Source organism: Lepus europaeus, chromosome 4, assembly GCF_033115175.1.
Source record: "Lepus europaeus isolate LE1 chromosome 4, mLepTim1.pri, whole genome shotgun sequence".
Taxonomy (NCBI): Eukaryota; Metazoa; Chordata; class Mammalia; order Lagomorpha; family Leporidae; genus Lepus; species Lepus europaeus.
Genome location: NC_084830.1, coordinates 18,730,117 through 18,748,890, shown reverse-complemented (window position 1 = coordinate 18,748,890; position 18,774 = coordinate 18,730,117). Strand labels below are relative to the sequence as shown.

General features: G+C 45.8%; 1 protein-coding gene across 1 annotated transcript in view; it reads left to right on the top strand.

The window, feature by feature from the left end:
- Window positions 1-18,774, top strand: part of FER1L6 (fer-1 like family member 6) — a 251,737-nt gene that overhangs the window by 124,389 nt on the left and 108,574 nt on the right. Inside the window, exons 8-13 of the mRNA XM_062188016.1 lie at window positions 106-262; window positions 820-1,006; window positions 1,882-2,074; window positions 4,501-4,853; window positions 10,966-11,074; window positions 14,772-14,955. Of these exons, the coding sequence (XP_062044000.1) occupies window positions 106-262; window positions 820-1,006; window positions 1,882-2,074; window positions 4,501-4,853; window positions 10,966-11,074; window positions 14,772-14,955 (1,183 nt within the window). The remainder of the gene's footprint in view (window positions 1-105; window positions 263-819; window positions 1,007-1,881; window positions 2,075-4,500; window positions 4,854-10,965; window positions 11,075-14,771; window positions 14,956-18,774) is intronic.

Below are 18,774 nucleotides of genomic sequence, written 5' to 3'. Positions count from 1 at the left end.
GGGCAACAGAGGGAGGAAGGAGGTGGTGCCTTGGGCTATGGGAGAGTGGGGGCAGAGTCAAGAGCCCCACTGTGGAGGACATGAGCTCTCAGAATGCTTTCACAGGTCATCAGTTCTGTGACAAATGGGCACTGCTCACAGACCCTGGCGACATCCGGACTGGCACCAAGGGCTACCTGAAGTGTGACATCAGCGTGACTGGGAAAGGTGACATCTTAAAGACCAACCCGAAAATCTCCGACGCCGAGGAGCAAATAGAAAAGTGAGACAGGGCCATCCAGGGCCAGACAAGAGATTTGATGTGTCCCAACGTGATATCTTTCTCTTTGCCCTCCTCTTCCCCTTTCCTTCTGGGTTCGAATTCCTGGTCGTTCATCTGGGATTCTGCTCTGTCAGAGCCATCACCATGTGCCTTATTGAAAGCATGGCTGTTCTTCTGGAGGTCAGCTGCTAGGAGGAGGACACTGTCTTCTTGTAACAACCTGTTGTAGATCAGCTATTTCTAAGCTTATCCGATTTATCTGAACTTAGCTAAGATTTCTTAGGGGGAGTTATACTTCCAACCACTGTTTTGTGATGTCAGAATGCTTAAATGAACCTCTTTTAGGGTGTAGAGTGGAGACAGTGTTTATCCCATACATCTAGGCCCTGAATCAGTTTGCATTCACTCTAGTCATACCCTTTGCTGTCATTTACAACTGAAAGAAAACTCATTTGAATGATCAATCCTAGTCTGTCTCGTATATCCTGATCCTTCTTCCTGCCTCTAAATTGATTCTATCTTTTCTCCCTTTTATTTTGACTTTCTTTCCCACCCAGGAATCTTTTGATCCCCCAAGGGTTTCCATCAGAGAGACCCTGGGCCAGATTCTATGTGAGACTCTACAAAGCAGAAGGCTTGCCCAAAATGAACTCCAGCATCATGGCGAACGTCACCAAAGCTTTTGTGGGTGACAGTAAAGACCTCGTGGATCCGTATGTGGAGGTGTCCTTTGCTGGGCAGACGGTGAGGAGCCATTGTCACTAACACTGGCAGGCTTGGTTCAAAGCCCCACTCATGTGTCCAGAGCATTTCTAGTAAAATAAAAAGAAATTAAAATAAAAATTTGAAAGTGACTTGAAAGCTAAAGGATGTCACCGAAGGCAATGAGTCATGTGGCAGGGAAGTAGAGAAGGGTCACGCACTCACTCCTCATTGGAGATGATGGATAGGAGCTTTGAGTGTGTCACGGTTAGGGAACTTTCACTCCTCTGAATTGTTACTCAGTCCCCAGGTCCTGTACAATTACCACCCCTCCTGATCTGTTCAACCATCTACCTAGGAAGTCCTTACCCAACTACTAAAGTCTGTGCATCTCTCTTCCTGATCAAGTGCCATTGGAAGTGCCAGGGCTGGGGGACATAGTCAGAGCTGAAATCTGGTCAGCTGAACCTTGAAGTCTCATCTGACATCCATTTGTCTCTGCTTTTAAAACATGTACCTACCACTTGGCATTGGGATGCCTGGCCATCCCATCAATTTATGAGGAGGAGATTGAGGTCTAGGTTGCAGAAGTGATTCCATAGGGCCATACCTGTATGACACAGGAGCTCAGGGGCTGATGCTGGAACAACTCTAATTCTTATCACTGGTGCTAGTTTCTCCTCAATCCCAATCTGCTGATTAGAACTTCCTGAGGGGAAGGGGGTGACTGTCTCTGTCCTCAATCCCTGGTATGGTGTCTAGCACAGAGTAGGTCATCAGTAATGATTTTGGGTGCCACCGATTTGCATAGTGTTGGGGGCAGAGGAAGTAGGGGCAGTGTTTTATCTTGGGAATTTAATATTTCCAGCTGGTTTAAAGACTCTTCTTTCCTCACATCCTCCTCGTTATGTTTTTAGGGGCGAACCACAGTGCAAAAGAACTGTGCTGATCCTGTGTGGCACGAACAGGTGGTCTTCAAGGAAATGTTTCCTCCCTTATGTCGGAGGGTGAAAATACAGGTGTGGGATGAGGGCAGCATGAATGATGTGGCACTGGCAACCCATTTCATTGACCTGAAGAAAATTTCCAATGAACAGGATGGAGATAAAGGTAGAGTTTCCCACCTTTCGCTTTGGAGCCTTTACCTTGATAGGGCTAGAGCAAGCAATATGTTTGGCACCTTCCCTGCTGCTCTGTGGTTTGTGTTTTGGTTGGGTCACAGCTGTGGATGGAGCTGGGCTCTGGGAGGTTTAGTACTGGTCCCAGGTCTTCCTTGGACATCACTGTGTATCCAGTTTGGATTAGATCAGAGCTCAGCAAACTAAGATCTATAGACCAAATCTGTGATATCATCTTGTATGACCATGGGCTATGAGTGTTTTTTTTTTAACATGTTTAAGTGATTCTCTTCCCCCAGATTGCATCCCTGACCACTGGTGGGAGTGTGAAGACAGGAAAATGGCAAGGAGGTGTGGCTGAGTGAGGCAGTGAGCAAATGGAGTTAGGCTCAGCTAACTCAGGGTAGAGGCCAGGGAAAAGAACAGCACATAAAAATAGGAAAAAAAATTTTGATTGGCAAAATCCAACTTAGTAGGAGATAATTCTCTAAATAGCCCAACAACCCATTCCTCTTTTAAATCTCTAGGCAGTCTTTCTCTATACTTCACAGTTGTGCTAATTGACACACACACACATACGCACATGCGCACACACACAGATATGTATGTATATGCACAAACACAAATATACACTCAGCCTATGTATCTGATTTCTCAACTAGACAAAGATGTTTTGGGGTAGGTACATGATGGAACAGTTAAGATGTCCACATCCCACATCACAGTGCCCTGTTCATATTCTCTATGCACTTCTGATCCAGCTTCCTGCTGATATATACACCCTGTGGAGGAGCAGCTGGTGGCTCAAGTATGTGGATCCCTGCCACCCATGTGAGAGCCTGGGATTGAGTTCTGGGCTCCTGGCTTCAGCCTGGCCCAGCTCTTCATGTTGGGGCATTTGGGGTAGTGAAGTAGTGAATGAAAGACCTCTCTCTGTCCCTCTGCCTTTCAAATAAAGGAAAAATAACCAAAATTGTTAAAAAGATGTTCTATTCACAATTTTTCAAAAATACCTTGATAGTATACAGGAAAGAATAGAAAGTAGATATCAAGAACCATAATAATCTTTCTATTATTTCTTTTAAAAACAGTACTCTTGCTTCTTTAAATGTACTCAGAGGAGTGCAAGAACCCAGTCCATGGGGTTGGGGGTGTGAGATAGTGGATACTTAGGCACAAAAGTATTATCAACAGTGAAATATATAGAAACAGCTGATTGTCAATAGTGAGGGAGTTGTTAAGCAAATCATGACATATATCCTTATTAATAATAATAGCTAATATTCTTGAGCACTTCCTAAAAGCTTGTGTGAAGCATTTGATAGGTATTATCTCCTCTAATCTTGATAGGTGGTATAGCAAATCCATTTTAGAGATGAGGAAACTGAGGCACAAGGAAGTTTTAAAAAGTTACCCAAGATCATACAGCTGGAAAGTGGCAGAGTTGAGATTTGAACCCAGGCAGTCCAAACTTTAGGACCACCATGTTAAACTGTCCATCAAAATGGACTGTTATATTGTGAAAGAGATATTCCTATAGACACGGTATATTCTCATACATGATGTCTTAAGAAGCAAGAGTACCTATATCAGGGGTAAGTTAAAATTCCCAGGTCTTTTTAGTTCCATGTTTAGAACATAGCACAGAACACTCACTTCAGTCTCCATCACCTTTATCCCAGTCCTATTCAGTTAACCGACATACATCATTACTACTCTTCATATGGTAGCCTTAGGGATCTCAAAAGATGTGACCATGTCACATCTTTGCTTAAGTCCCTTTAAAATAGTCCCATTATTTTTAGGATGAAGGTCAAAATCCTTATCTAGGTCCTAAAGATCCTCCGTACCTCTCCAAACTCTTCTCACCGAGCTCTCTCTCTAGCTCCATGCTCATTTCCAACTGGAAAATACTGTTTTCCTCTCCTCCCCTCTCCTCTCCTCTCTCTCCATTTTTCTCCCTCTCTCTCTTTGTCTGCCTGCCTAACTCCTCTCCATGCTATTCTTTGTTCTTGCAACACAAGGCATATTTCCTTCACAGTGTTATAAGTATTTACTTGTCTAGTATTTGTTTTGGGTTTCTTCTCCAGTGGGTTGTATGGTCATCATCTAGCATACAGCCTGGTTCTTGTTAGGATTCAGTAAACATTTGATGAGTGAATAACTAGAAAAGGATATACATTGGCATTTGTAGCATTATTATAACTGTGGACAAGTGTAAATATATATGGAGAAAATACTAGAATGAAATAAAGCACAATGGCAATTGTGGCTGTCTGCTGGTAATGGGATAGCCTATAAATGTTTTCATTTGTCTTTTCTGCATATTCTATAATCTTAAAGGAATGTAATTTTCATAAAAAAGTCATAATGAGCTTGAAAATCAAACCATGTAATTAAAGCTTGGGGTCTTCCTAGGCTTTCTGCCCACCTTTGGACCTGCCTGGATTAACCTGTACGGATCACCCCGGAACCACAGTCTGATGGATGACTACCAGGAGTTGAACGAAGGCTTTGGGGAGGGTGTGTCATTCAGGGGCAGAATCCTGGTAGAAATTGCTGTGGAAATCCTCTCGGGAGGGGCACAAGAGTCTAAATTTTCCAAGGCCCTGAAGGAACTGAAGCTGCCTTCCAAGGATAAAGACTCTAAATCTTCCAAAGGCTCAAGTAAGGACAAGGCTGACAAAACCGAAGATGGAAAACCCCAGCAGGCTTCAGATAAAACCAACTCCACCGAGGTGGAGGTGGAACCTTTTGATGTCTCCCCAGAGGTAAGTGTGAGCGCTGCTCCCCAGTACCTCTCTGTGAAGTGAGCCCAGGACAGAGACAGCACCTGCCCTAGTCTCCTGAAGATGTTTGCCTATGCGTGTTTAATTCCCCTTGCAAAATTTGTACCCTGTGTTCTGGGGCTGATCTCTGTCTACTCGCATGAGCCATAGCCATCTGCTCATGATAAATTTCTTCAGAGCCCCCCCCCCCCATGGATTCCCATGGAAACCCAAGGAGAGAGAAATAAAAGAGCTCCGAGAGAGTTGGCGGGGCTGGGTGGTGGGGTGACTGACTAAACTAAATCTGTGGACTAATTTTGTTTAGCAGTGTTAGCTGAGGGTGTGGTCTGGATTCAGATCACGTAGGAGGAGGGATAAAGAGGAGGAATGATAAGCTACAATCTGGGATTTGAGAAATTGAGAAACCTATTTCGCTGCTCCAGACCTGTGAGGAAATCACAACTCCAGGCAGTGTGTATCCTTGCTTTTTACTCATCATCAAGCATATTGGTATTTTGCAGCTCAGTTTTATATTATGGGAAATAGATATGGGGCTCCAAGATGAGTATAGAATGTGAAAATCATTTAATTTAGCCATGTTTTTTTTTGTGTGTGTGTGGTTAAATGAAAGAGGTTCATGTCTTGTCAGTTGCAGAGCTGGGTGAAGTCCAGCTCTCAGCTTGGCTAATTCTGTTCCTGGGTGTGTTTTTCAGGGCAACAGGTAGGGAGATAATGGCCATTCTCCCAGCACTGTCCATTCCCAGGGAATACAAGACCAAAAGGATTGGAAGAGTCACTTATTTATTTCTGGGACCTAATGAATCTAAAAAGGGGAGAGATTGGAGTACAGGGTTGGAGTTCTTGAGTGGTTGTATTCATGGCTCTGATGCCAGTACTTCAATATGTTTCAGTTTTCTCATCAGCAAAATGAGGCAGTCATAGGCGCTCTGTCTTGGGCACCTACCAGAAGCTAGGGGCTGTCTGTCTTGGGCACCTACCAGAAGCTAGGGGCTGTCTGTCTTGGGCACCTACCAGAAGCTAGGGGCTGTCTTGGGCACCTACCAGAAGCTAGGGACTGTCTGTCTTGGGCACCTACCAGAAGCTAGGGGCTGTCTGTCTTGGGCACCTACCAGAAGCTAGGGACTGTCTGTCTTGGGCACCTACCAGAAGCTAGGGGCTGTCTGTCTTGGGCACCTACCAGGAGCTAGGGGCTGTCTGTCTTGGGCACCTACCAGGAGCTAGGGGCTGTCTGTCTTGGGCACCTACCAGGAGCTAGGGGCTGTCTGTCTTGGGCACCTACCAGGAGCTAGGGGCTGTCTGTCTTGGGCACCTACCAGGAGCTAGGGGCTGTCTGTCTTGGGCACCTACCAGGAGCTAGGGGCTGTCTGTCTTGGGCACCTACCAGAAGCTAGGGGCTGTCTGTCTTGGGCACCTACCAGAAGCTAGGGCCTGCATCCAAAGCAGTTGATGGAGGTCTTGCACATGCATACTAGGCAGGTGATGTATTTGTTGGTGATGTTGTCAATGTTACTATGGTTTGCTCCCACCACCAGGGGGCAAGTAGTTAGAGCTTTTCACCCTGCTGTTTATGACTGGATATTTTGGGGGCCTCCGTAGCTCTCTCCTCTGAACTCACATACTGAGAAATAGTCTCTGGAAATATGTGCTGGTTGGAATTGGCATTGTGTTTATGGTATTGTGTGTGTGTGTGTGTGTGTGTGTGAAAGAGAGAGAGGGAGAAAGAAAGAGAGAGAGGGAGAGAGAGAATTTTCATCAGAATATATGCCAGCTTTAGAAACCTGACTTTGGATTTAACCAGAAATTTTGGGTACCTTGGCATCCATTGAGGCTGATATCCCCTTTTTCTGTCCTGTGATAATCTTTCTTTCTTGGGTTGAAGCTGGTTATTCTTTTCTAAAGCAGGATTGCCAAGTCAAAGGGGGCTAGGCAAAGATTTTCTTAACCCAAGTCAGTATCTTTGAAATCTTTGGCTGAGGGCACCTGAAGAAGTGAGTTGAGCAGAATGCAAACTCCTGAGCTTGCTCCTTTGGTTACTTACATGGAACAGAAGATGCATTTATCTGAGGGCCAGGGGCCATCTTGGAAGTGGTATAGAAGGCGGTAGGAAAGGGGGAAATTCAAGCACCATTCAAACTCTTACTTCTCCTCCCTCCTGTCTACCTTGACTTCTTGTTTGTGGCCGACTTCCTGTTGGACTTATTAATTACCTAATGCTGCATAAGAAGTGACCCTAAAACCTAGCAGTTTTAAACTGCATAATTAGTTTTTGTGTAAGTAGGAACTTGGTGTTTCTGGCTAGGGAATCTCTCTTGAAGTTTCAAGGTGGTGGAAGGGGCTGTTGACTCATCTGAAAGCTTGGCTGGGGCTGAAAAATTCACTCCCAGGATGGCTCTGTCATGTAGCAGGAGGCCTTGGCTCCTTGGTGGCCATGGACAGGAGGCTTCAGTTTCTTACTATGTGGATACTTCCACAGGTCACTGGAGTATCCTCATGGCACGTAGTTGGCTTCCCCCAAACCAGGTGATTTAAGAGGGAAAAAGACCGAAACTGTCTTTGATAACCTAGCTATGGAAGCCACACACTGACACATCTGCTGTGTTCTGCCTGTGAGAAGTGGACCAGTTAGCCCAGCACATATACAAAGGGAGAAGAATTGGGCAGGGCTTCTACTTTGCCCACCACCTAAATAGCTCAGAGCTTGCCCTCACCGACATGGAGATAGCCTTTCTTGCCACGTCATCTTTTTCAGCTCCCCGGGTTCCTCATGCTCCACTGTCTCCAGCATCAACCACGTTCTTACTGCATACAGGGACAATCAAGAGACCCCATGATACCAGTTTTCCCAACTCACCTCCATCAGCACCATCAAAGCTTATGTCCCCTATGCCAAACTATCTCCCCAGAAAATAACCAATCTAAAAAGTGTGCTCATTAAAGAAATTCTGTGAATACTCGTCAGTATCTGCTTATTTAAATATTATCCTCAACATTGGCATTAATAAAAATGGAACCTAACTCCATAGAGTTTATGGTATAGAAAAGGAGATGAGACACATAAAATAAATAGGAAGTAGCGAGTGAAAAGGGCATTGTGGAGGTACAGATGAAGAGCCATTATTTCCTGGAGTGAATGAAGAGTGACAACTGAAACTCTGAGGCTCCGAGTAAGACAGCTGGATTTAAATTGTGGCAGTGGGGTGCAGTGGTGAGTGTCTAGCTTCTGGAGAAACCCTGCCTCTGCTTCAGTTTTGGAGCAAGCAACTTGACCTCCTTAGGCTTATTTCCAGCAATACCTACTCAATAATTCTTACTGAGGATTTAATGGATTTCTATGTACAAAGTGCTCAGGACAGAATCTGGCACATAGTGAAAGCTCAATAAATAATAGTCATATTTAGTAACTTTGGAAGAATATCTTAATCTTTCACTGGACTGCAGTGTCCTCATCTGCAGGTGGGTGTATTAAAAATCCCTCCCTTCTAATGGAGGTTTAAGAAATGTTACATAAGATAACATACAGGTAAAACTATTTTTAAAATGATTTTCTATATATTTGAGAGTCAGACATAGAGAGAGAGAGAGAGAGAGAGAGAGAGAGAGAGAGAGAGAGACTGGTGCTGTGGCGTAGCAGGTAAAACCGCTGCCTGCAGTGCTTGCATCCCCAATAGACGCCGATTCGAGTCCCAACTGCTCCACTTCTGATCCAGCTCTCTGCTATGGCCTGGGAAAGCACTAGAAGATGGTACAAGTCCTTGAGCCCCTGCACCCACATGGGAGACCTGGAAGAAGCTCCTGGCTCCTGGCCCAGCTCTAGCCGTTGCAGTCAACTGGGGAGTGAACCTGCAGATGGAAGACCTCTCTCCCTCTCTCTCTCCCTTTCTCTCTCTCTGCCTCTCCTTCTCTCTCTGTGTAACTCTGACTTTCAAATAAATAAATAAATAAATAAATAAATAAATAAATCTTTTAAGAGAGAGAGAGAGAGAGAGAACTCCTACTCACTGGTTCATTCCTCAAATGCCTCCAATGGCTGGGGCTGCAGCCAAGAGCCACAAGCACAATCTGAGTCTTCCAGTAGATGACCCTCAGTTACTTGAGCCATCACTGCTGCCTCCCAAGGTCTGCATTGTGTTGTTGTTGTTGGCAATGGTGGGGTGGGGTGGGGGGGAGCTGAGTCAGGAGCCAGAGCTAGGAATCAAACCCAGGCACTCCAGCGTAGAACATGGTTGTCTTAACTGTGAGGGTAAAATTTTGACACCACCTGTGGCACATAACAAGAGTTCAGCAAGCATTCGTGATCATCATTTTCCCAGCTTGGGGATCTAGGCATGCTTCCAGACAGGAGAGGCATTGGAGTTAGACTTGGAAGAATGTGTAGGCTTCAGATATCAATTCTAACCTGCTGAATACCTATCCAGACATGACTGCCATTTAGGAGGTTTACGTGTGTAGGTGCTCCACATGGGCGATGCCATTTCTGTCCCTGTCCTCCCCACAGGCCCAATTGTGATGTTTGTTTCACAGAGAAGGGATATGGCACCAGAGAGCAGACTTGACTTGCCCAAAGTCAACCAGCCAGGAAGTGTCTGAGCTGGGATTTGAAGACAAGGCTGTCTGGCTGTGGATCCTGCCATACCCCTTCCAGGTGACATGGCCTCCATTTCCTCCAGGTCTCCTAGTGATTTTCAGCCTCCTCCCAGATAGTAAACTCAGCCTGAGGAAGGTGAGATAAGAGGCTGGCTTACAGCTGGTGTAGAGGACATCGCAGGTGTGTGCTCTGTGACTAAGATCCAGCGCTGAGCCCCAACCCTGTATGAGAATTCTTGGTCAATAGAAATAGTTCCTGGGAAATGCCACCACCACAGGAGACCTTGTGTGGAGGAAGAGGTCTCCTTTCACTTAATGAGGTGGCTTTCCAGCCAGACACAATGCTGGGATCTTCACTGAATGTGTTGTTGATTCCTGGGACCACAGCTGCTTTCTTGGAATCATTTCATTGCTACTTCTGCAGTTTAATCAATCCAACCACAAAACCAGGAAGCAGAGACTATATGGTTCTAGTTGACTTGGCCCCTTTTCTCAGTCATGTGAGGCTGTGTCACCGTGTCCCGGAGAGATTTGCTCCCTGATGCCTGTTCTGTGTTGATCTTGGTCTTTTGCAAAGAATTGTGTTGTACCTTGTGATGATGTCATGTGAACTGTCCTAATCCAGTCTTCCAGACTGTGGGCTCGTTACAAAACAGGCTTGATGAAGACTGCATCTTAAGTCTTGGCTGAGTTTAGCTGTGTGACCTGGAAAAATTTGTTAATCTCTTGGACACTTACTTTATTCAAATGACAAGGAGAGGTTGGGGTGGCACTTGTGATTCTGGTACCAATGTATCCTTGCAGATGCAACCAACAAAGCATAAAGTCCACCCTGGATGTATTTGAATGGCTAATGCTTGTGCCTAGAGCCCCCACCCCTTTCGTCTGGCCTTGCCTGTTACTTCAGGTAGCAAAATCTGAGTTGAGTTAGCACTAAAGCGTTGGGTTAACACTTGCTGGAGTTCCAAGAACACTGCATCTATGATCAGAATACTTGAGAAGGTTACTGGACAGCCCCAAGCTTCACTTTCCTCAATTTCATCATCTTTAAAAGGAGAATGATCCAAATCTTGACCTCTTAAGGTCGTTAGGAAGAACAAATAACGTAATGTTCATTATCAGTCTGTGTAAGCTGCAAAGTTGGAAGGGTTTCACTTGTGACTCTGAGTGTTTTGAGTTTCTAAAAGCCTGATTCTGGAAGGTCATCCCAAGGCTGTGTTTCCCCAACAGCATCTTAGAAAAACGCACATTTGGAGCTTACTCTTTAGGATACAAGGGGATTTTATTTTTAGGTGGAATCTCAGAAGGCAGCCTGCATCATTTGTCAGAGTGGCTGAATTTGGGTCTGCAATTTGAAGACCACAACTGATGCATGTCTGATCAGTGCCTTCTCGGGCTGGAGCAGAATCAGAGACCTGTAAATTATGTGGGAGCATCTCAACAGCACTAAATCAGCTGCCTGGTGAGAAAAATGGCCAGTTACATCTAGCAATTTTATTCCTTTCTACAGATCGTCCCAGAAAAATATGAAGAGTTTTTACTCTTTGGAGCATTTTTTGAAGCTACCATGATTGACCGGAAGATTGGAGATAAGCCCATCAGCTTTGAGGTTTCTATTGGTAAGTGCTGATGACCCCAGAGCATGGACTTAGGGCCTAGTTCTTGAATAAATGAACTAGTGCCTTATATGACAGCATTCTGGTGGAAGTATGAACTCAGAAAGAAAGGTACAATTCCTTATTCACCCTAGTGTCACCATATAAGGGACATATTTGTTTCCATACATTAAAATAGCAAGTAAGGATATAGGTTTATAATCAGGCTGAATTGATTTGCTAAATCTGGCCCCATTACCCTGGGCTCACCTGATTTCCCTGGGTCTCAGTTTCTTAATCTACAAAATGGGAATAATAATAACTCCTCTTAGAGTTGTTGTGGAGTTTACTGAGTTAGTACATATAAGCACCACACATTTAGTGGATGCTATTGTTCTAATGCCCAGCAATCTGCCTAGGCTGTCATACAGCTGGAAAAGCCACTCCCAGAAGGAAAAATCCATCCGAGAAGGTGTTGATTCACATCCAGGCAGTTCTCCTCCCACCGATCAGAATGAACTAGAGACAGACTGCAGCGCTTCCGAGCCAGGCAGCTGGGGGCCTGACACAGAGTCCCATGTCTGCATGTGCAGAGTCTGGGAGACACCTGGGAGCATACGTCTTTATAGGGAAGGCAAGGGCACCTCAGAGGATTAGCTCCGAGGAGAGAGCTTTGGAGCAGAGAGAGAGACCTAGGAGCTGGCTTCAGGCCTATTAGTGCTGGAGAAAAGGAAGAGGAGGCTCATGGTGTGGGGCTCCCACACAGATGGGATCAAGGATACGGACAGATGTGAAAAATGGAATGATTGGGGTCTGTCTAAGGAATAAGTTACCAGTAGGCAGAGAAGTCTCTTAGTGGAGCGGGTTCATATGGAGGCAGTGAGCTCTGCATATGGGGGTGCCTCCAGCTTGGCAGCTCTACTGCAACATCCCACTCCCAGACCGTCTCCAGCCAGCTCCTCCCATGTTTCCCTGCTGTCTTCTCTGTAAGCCATGTGACATGCCATCCTTTCTCTGCCCCCTTCCTGTTCCACCTCCTTCTTCATACATCTCAGACTGTGGCTCATCCCTTCAGTCACTCTCCTCCCAGTTGCCTCATTCTCTTGGCTGTGAAAACCCAACCCTTGGCCCACTCACCTATCTTCCTTATCAGAGCCCATTCTCTGACTTCCTGGTTGTTGTATCATGGTTCAATGGTTTGGCCATGATAGGTGTCCAGAGAAGCTGAATAAGGACACTGTTAACAAACCTGGTGAATGTTGGAAAGAGGACTCAAACAAGGCCTGCTAACTTAGATCTCTTCTTCTGTCTACAGTTCCATTGCCTATTCCTCTCTCAGGCCCTAAACTAATAAGGTAGGGAGAAAGGAAGGAGACGATGAGTTGTAATGAGACTGGGGACTCTTGAGGATGTAGCAACATACCAAGGTCATTAACTCATCAGATATGTATCGAGGCCCTGTGTTTGTGCCATGACCAGGGAAATAGAGACACAAAACTGATAATGTTCTGTTCCGAGACTTTTACAGACAATGAAGTAAATTATTTGAAAACAAGATATTAGAGGAGTGATACAATTTTGCATGTGAAACTAAGGTCTTGTTTGGGTTATGTTCTCAGAACAATCCTGCTGGAGTGGGCATTGTGGTACGGTGGGTTAAGTTGATGCCTGCAGCCCTGGGAAACCATATCAGAGTGATGTTTCATATCCTGGCTGCTCTGCTTCTGATCCTGCTCCCTGCTAACACACCTAGGAAAGTAATGGAAGGGGGTCCAACTGCTTGGGTTCCTACCACCCATATAAGAGACCTGGATGGAATTCCTGGCTTCTGGCTTCAGCCTGGACCAGCCCTGGCCACTGTGATTTTATTTATTTATTTATTTAGTACCCAATAGGGTGGGTGTTATGGTGCGGCAGGTTAAGCTGCCACCTGGGACACCCACACCCATCACACCCTGGCCATATGGGGAGTGATCCAGCTGATGGAATATTCTCTCTCTCTCTCTCTCTATTGCTTTACCTTTCAAAGTAAACAAATGAATCTTCATAAAAGGAAAGGAATCCTGCAAAGATGATTGTACAAGTGAGACTTTGGAAGCCTGCTCTTGGGAGAAATGGGTGGCAGAAGCATGGGATGTGTCTTCTAGGGCAGGGAGACTGGCCATAGCCCTACCCTGTGGGGAGCTCTGCAGCATGAGTGGTGCCAACTTGGGTCTACCTTGAGGCCAGGAGGTGGGACTCTTAGATCCCCACATGAGCAGTGAGTGGCTTCAGACTCAGGCAGGAGGCCTTAGATTCGTCCAGGGAAAGGCAGTTCTGCAGGGGAAGGTGTTGTTAGGGGCAGCTGCACTCATCTCAGCATCTAGGGGTGGGTGCCCCTTCCTGGGAAGGTGGATCTGGGTGAGGAACCAACAGCATCTACTACAGAGATCCAGAGCAGTAGACCAGCCTGCTGGGGAGGAGAGGAGGGCTAGGGAAGCAGGAGTCAGGAAGGCCTCCTGAGTAAGGGGGCTTGGTGATCCCAGGCTTTGGATCCCAGAGCTTTCTTGGTTTAAATAAGTCCATCAGCTCTCTATGCCTAGCTTTAAGGCTCTTTCCAAAAAGAGTGAAAGTTCATCTAAAATTTTTTAAGCATTTGAAACCAGATTGTAAAATGGAAAGATTAGTGACACCATTATTACTGAAGAGGATATCTTTTTTAAAAATTTATTTATTGGGGGGATGGTACCATGGTGCAGTAGGTTAATCCTCTGCCTGGATGCTGGGTTCTAGTCCTGGCTGCTCCTCTTCCAATCCAGCTCTCTGCTTTGGCCTGGGAAAGCAGTAGAAGATGGCCCGAGTGCTTGGGCCCCTGCACCTGCATGGGAGACCAGAAAGAAGCACCTGGTTCCTGGCTTCGGATCAGCATAACTCTGGCTGTTGCAGCCATTTGGGGAACAAACCAATGGAAAGAAGACCTTTGTCTCTGTCTCTCCCTCTCACTGTAACTCTACTCTCAAATAAATAAGTAACAAAATCTTTAAAAAATTTATTTATTGGAGTGGCAAGGAGAGGGAGAGAGAGAGACAGAAAGAAAGCAAGATATGTTCTCTCTGCTGGCTCACTCTCCACATGTCCACAATAGCCAGAACTGGGCCCGGCTGAAGCCAGGAGCCTGGAACTCCATCCTCGTCTCCCACATGGGTGACAGGAACCCAAGTAGTAGAGTCATCATCTGCTGCCTCCCAGGGTGTGCATTAGCAGGAAGCTGGGTCTGAAGCAGAGGTGGGACTTGACCTCTAATATGAGATGTGGGTGTCCCAGGTGGTAGCTTAACCTGCTGCACCACAACACCTGCCCTCATGATATTTTATTGGGTATAAAAGAGCAGGCTACAAAGTGACATCTCTACAAAGATCCTTTACCAATATGTCTATGATATATTGGTAGGATATAGACTGAAATGTTAAAAAAAATTATGACTGAGTTTTATTATTGCCAGCAACTCTTCCCTTTTCTGCCTGTGCCTTCTAATTTGTAATTTGTGTCATTTCCACAGAAGAGGAGACGGATGGGAATTACATCTCATTGTCGTTGTCTTCTCTGTTCTGACCGTTGCTCTTTCTACCCCGTCCTGAGATCTTATTCCTTGCCTCGGAGGACATGAACTTGGATTCCTTACACCAAGCTGGCTGTTCTACCCACTGACACCTGGTCTCTCCGTTTGCTGCTATCTCTGCAGGAAATTTCGGAAATATGATGGATGGAGGGTCCCATCATGGGAGCAAGAAGAAATCAGCTGAGTCAGCGGAAGAAGACAGCCTCCCACTGCTGCACGAAAAAGAAGGGGACGCAGCCCATGATGCCACCATCCCTGTAGCCTCCACCACCCACCCAGAGAAGCCACTGGTGACAGAAGGGAACAGGTAGGACACAGCAGGGGAGAATGGCCGAGGTTTCTCATGGATTTTTGTCCAACTTCTGGACTATTTCCATTTTTACCTAGAATCGGAAACATAATTTCTTATTTCAGTTATGGGAGCAAGGTATGGAAAGAGCAATGTGTAGGTACCAACCCAGTAAATCCTTAGCAACTGACACCTCTCACAGTGACACACTGGGTAAATCACTTAAGGGCAGAGCAGTGACGATGATGATGATGATATCTGAAGGCCTCTGTGTTCTATAACTGAACCATAACAAAGAAGCAAAGTCAGACTTAAAATTTCGATTCAAACTCTTCTAACAGTTACCATATTCGTCTGAGTTCTGTGCTATTATGTAAAATCCACTGGGTAAGGTTATTGACTACATCATTTCTGATTTTTTTTTTTACCACAATCATTTGCAAACTGAAGAAATCAAACCACAGTGGTCAGACACCAGAAAAGACCGTTTCAGAAAACAGTGGGGGCACCTACATGATGTCCGCTAATCCATGCAAATGTTGAACATGCAGAGAAATAACGTTATAGAATTCCCATGAAAGAAAGTGGTACCAGTCACCAGTCAAGCGGTTTGCAAGAAGAGGGAGTCCCATGTAGTGAGTCTTCTGTGCCCAGTCTTGTGCTAGCAGTGTTGGATCTCATAACAGTATGTGGCTCTCCTCATTTTGTGTGTGAGGAGATTGAAGTCCAGAGATGGTTCAGGGTCCAGACAGGGCCACCTTGCTCTGTTCTTCAATCTCTGCTGGTCATGTCTAGACACACACTCTGACTGTATCTTGGCACACTGACTTGGTGCCTACTGACTACTGCTGGGGTAACCAGGACTGCCAAGTCTACCTATTCCCGGGGCATCCTCTTCCTGAGTGGCAGATCCAAACACCTCCACTAGGTATCTCTGAAATAATTCACTAAGATCATTGTCTTCACAGGCAACTCTCCATTTCCCCAACTTTCCTGTTTCATAGGTTGAGTCCTCCAGGCCACAAACTAGAAGGTTGTCAGTTATTCTCTTTTTCTTCCCTAATCACATCCACTCAGTGGTGGAGTAACATCAATTCTAGTTCTTAAGTACTTTCCATATCGATTGCCATCTTTGATTCTGGCCATTAGCATCTTTGGTCTGGAGGGTCTTCAGACACCTCCTGTGTGGCTTGATCTTCAAGACACTGGCTGACCTAGCTGAACCAGTTACTTCCTTGATTTGCATCATTCATTGACTTCCTGTGGCTTTCAGGATTAAATTCAGAAGCCAGAGTCTGTGGGTTTGACTTCAGTCTCTCTTTTTCTACCATCATCTTTACTCACTCACTCCCCAAACTCTACCTTTCCTTCAGTCGTGCAATGCCTGCTGCTGGTAGGTTCTCTAATGTAGCCTGCTGTTTGCTGCTGCTGGGCCTCATCAACTCACTCTTCACCATGCCTGGAGATCAGCCTTCCCCCTCAGAACTGCTAGCCCTCGATTTTCAAGACTAAACCCAATCTGGATCCCAAGACTAGGTTTTCACTCATAGACTCTCTTTCATCAAGCACAAATCACAGTGGAGTTTGATGGTTGTACTTTGATGGTTGTACTTGGCTGTCTTCCCTATTAGTCTATGAGCGTTTGGGAAGCAGAGACTTAAGAGGGTTAAGCAGAGTGTCTTAACCTGCTTTTACATCTGATCATCTCTGTGCCTGGCACATAGGTACTCATAACTGTTTTTGCACGAGGGATTACCATAACTGGGCTGGGCTCAGGGCACTATGGGAACAGTGACACTGGGTGGTGACCAACCACATTGAAGAGAAGGAAATAGTTAGGAAAGGTCACAGAAAGGGTGACATCTTGAAGGATGTCTTAAAGATAGAGAGGGAAGGTTTGGGACAAAGTAGGGTGGAGTAAGTTCAAGTAGTCTTAGCTATCTGACTTTTTGTTTTAACCATATCTTACATTTTCTATGTCCTTAGGTTGTTTTCCTCTCCCATGGGCCACCTTTTTGAGGTCCATTTTTTAAAGATTTACTTTTATTCATTTGACAGACAGAGTTACAGAGAGAGTTAGAGACAGAGACAGAGAGAGAGAGAGAGAGAGAGAGAGAGAGAGGTCTTCCATCCTCTGGTTCACTCCCCAAATGGCCACAATGGCCAAAGCTGAGCCGATCCAATCTGAAGTCAGGAGCCAGGAGCTTCCTCTGGGTCCCCCTAGTGGGTGCAGGGGCCCAAGGACTTGGGCCATCCTCTACTGCCTTCCCAAGCCACAGCAGAGAGCTGGACTGGAAAAGGAGCAGCTGGGACCAGAACCGGCACCCTCGTGGGATGCTGGCACTTCAAGCCAGGGCTTTAACCCATTGCACCACAGAGCTGGCCCCATGAGACTTTTTTTGGGGGGGGCGTGCAGGGCTCTCTAGAAGTCATAGTTGATCATCTGTCTTTCACACACAGCTAAAAGTCCAATTTTTCTTTCCTTTAACTCCATTCTCAAAACTGAGGACATCTATCAGTCGATCGTATAACTGGGCCTGCAGCTCTGGGTGACTTTTCTGAGACTACTCAGAGGTGGTCTGTGTCAACCTTTTTGGATTATCCCATTGTTGGCTGTCGGTGGGGGTTGCAGCATACATAGTAGGAGAAGGGTTTAGAAGGCGCCATGAGGTCTCAAGCTATCCTTGCTTGGAGTTCATATTAATGTTGGCTAGTTGGATCAAGGAAGTCAAAGTAAATCATGCTGTCATTTTTTGAATGTTTGTATTTCTATATGTTTTCATTCACTGTATTGAACCTCTGTCCATACGGCATTTATCCCAGGAGGCCATAGCTAAATCAGAAGATAGTATGAATATAGTAGATCCCATCACACATGTACCTGCACACACACACACACACAATTTATTTGTCTGTTGCCTCCAGTAAAATACCACCTTGTATTTCTCCTGGGCTTCCCAGTTTACAAAACATGTGCAGTCACATGCAAGTTACGTCCTGGGCTGGATCTCAGGGATGAGGTTGGCACAGATGACATCCAGTGGTAGGTCATCATCTGATTCTCATAGGATTCCAGGCCTACCCCTGCCCAGAGTCACAAGGCTGGTTCTGTGTCAGGGCAGCCATTCAATCTGGCAGTCTTCTCTCCGCACTGGCAACGAGGCACCCTCCCATCTGCTGCCCTCCATCTGCACTGCAGTTTGCCTAAGAGGCCGTGGCATCCTGGTCCATGTAAACCCAGCAAGGCCAGGAGGAAGAACCTGAGAACCAGAGAGACAGGAACCTTGCACATCATTAGCACAAAGTGATCCAAACCAAAGAAACTTGGGACCCAGTACAACATGGAGTGGGAATTTATTTTGTTGCAGAGTTCTCAGTGCAATGATTTAAAAAGAAGTAAAAGAAGAGAGCAGTGTTGTTTCTGTCCTTTTGTTTGTTCTTCTGCTGTAATAACAACCACAGTTTCTGCCAAGAAGGCATTTGGCTTCTCTTCTGAGAGGACACCTGCTGGTTTATTATCTGCAGAACAGGCCAGGGGCACCTTTGCTAATTTAATTGTTTCCTTTAAAAGAAATCTGGGATGGAGAGCTAAAGGAGCAACATTTCCGCTCTCTGGGGTTGAGGTTCTCGCTGCTTGCCTCTCCCTCCCGTCCCCCTCTTGCCCCCAACCCCACCTCTCCAGGTGTGTTTCTCCAAACAGTGTTTATCAGGGCCACCTGTCCCACCACACCCATTCCAAACACTTTGCTTCAGCCTTCCTTCCCCATTTCTCTTCACACAGTCCTGTTTGTGAGAAAATTACAAGGGGGTTGGGGAAAACTTAGTCAACAAAAGAGC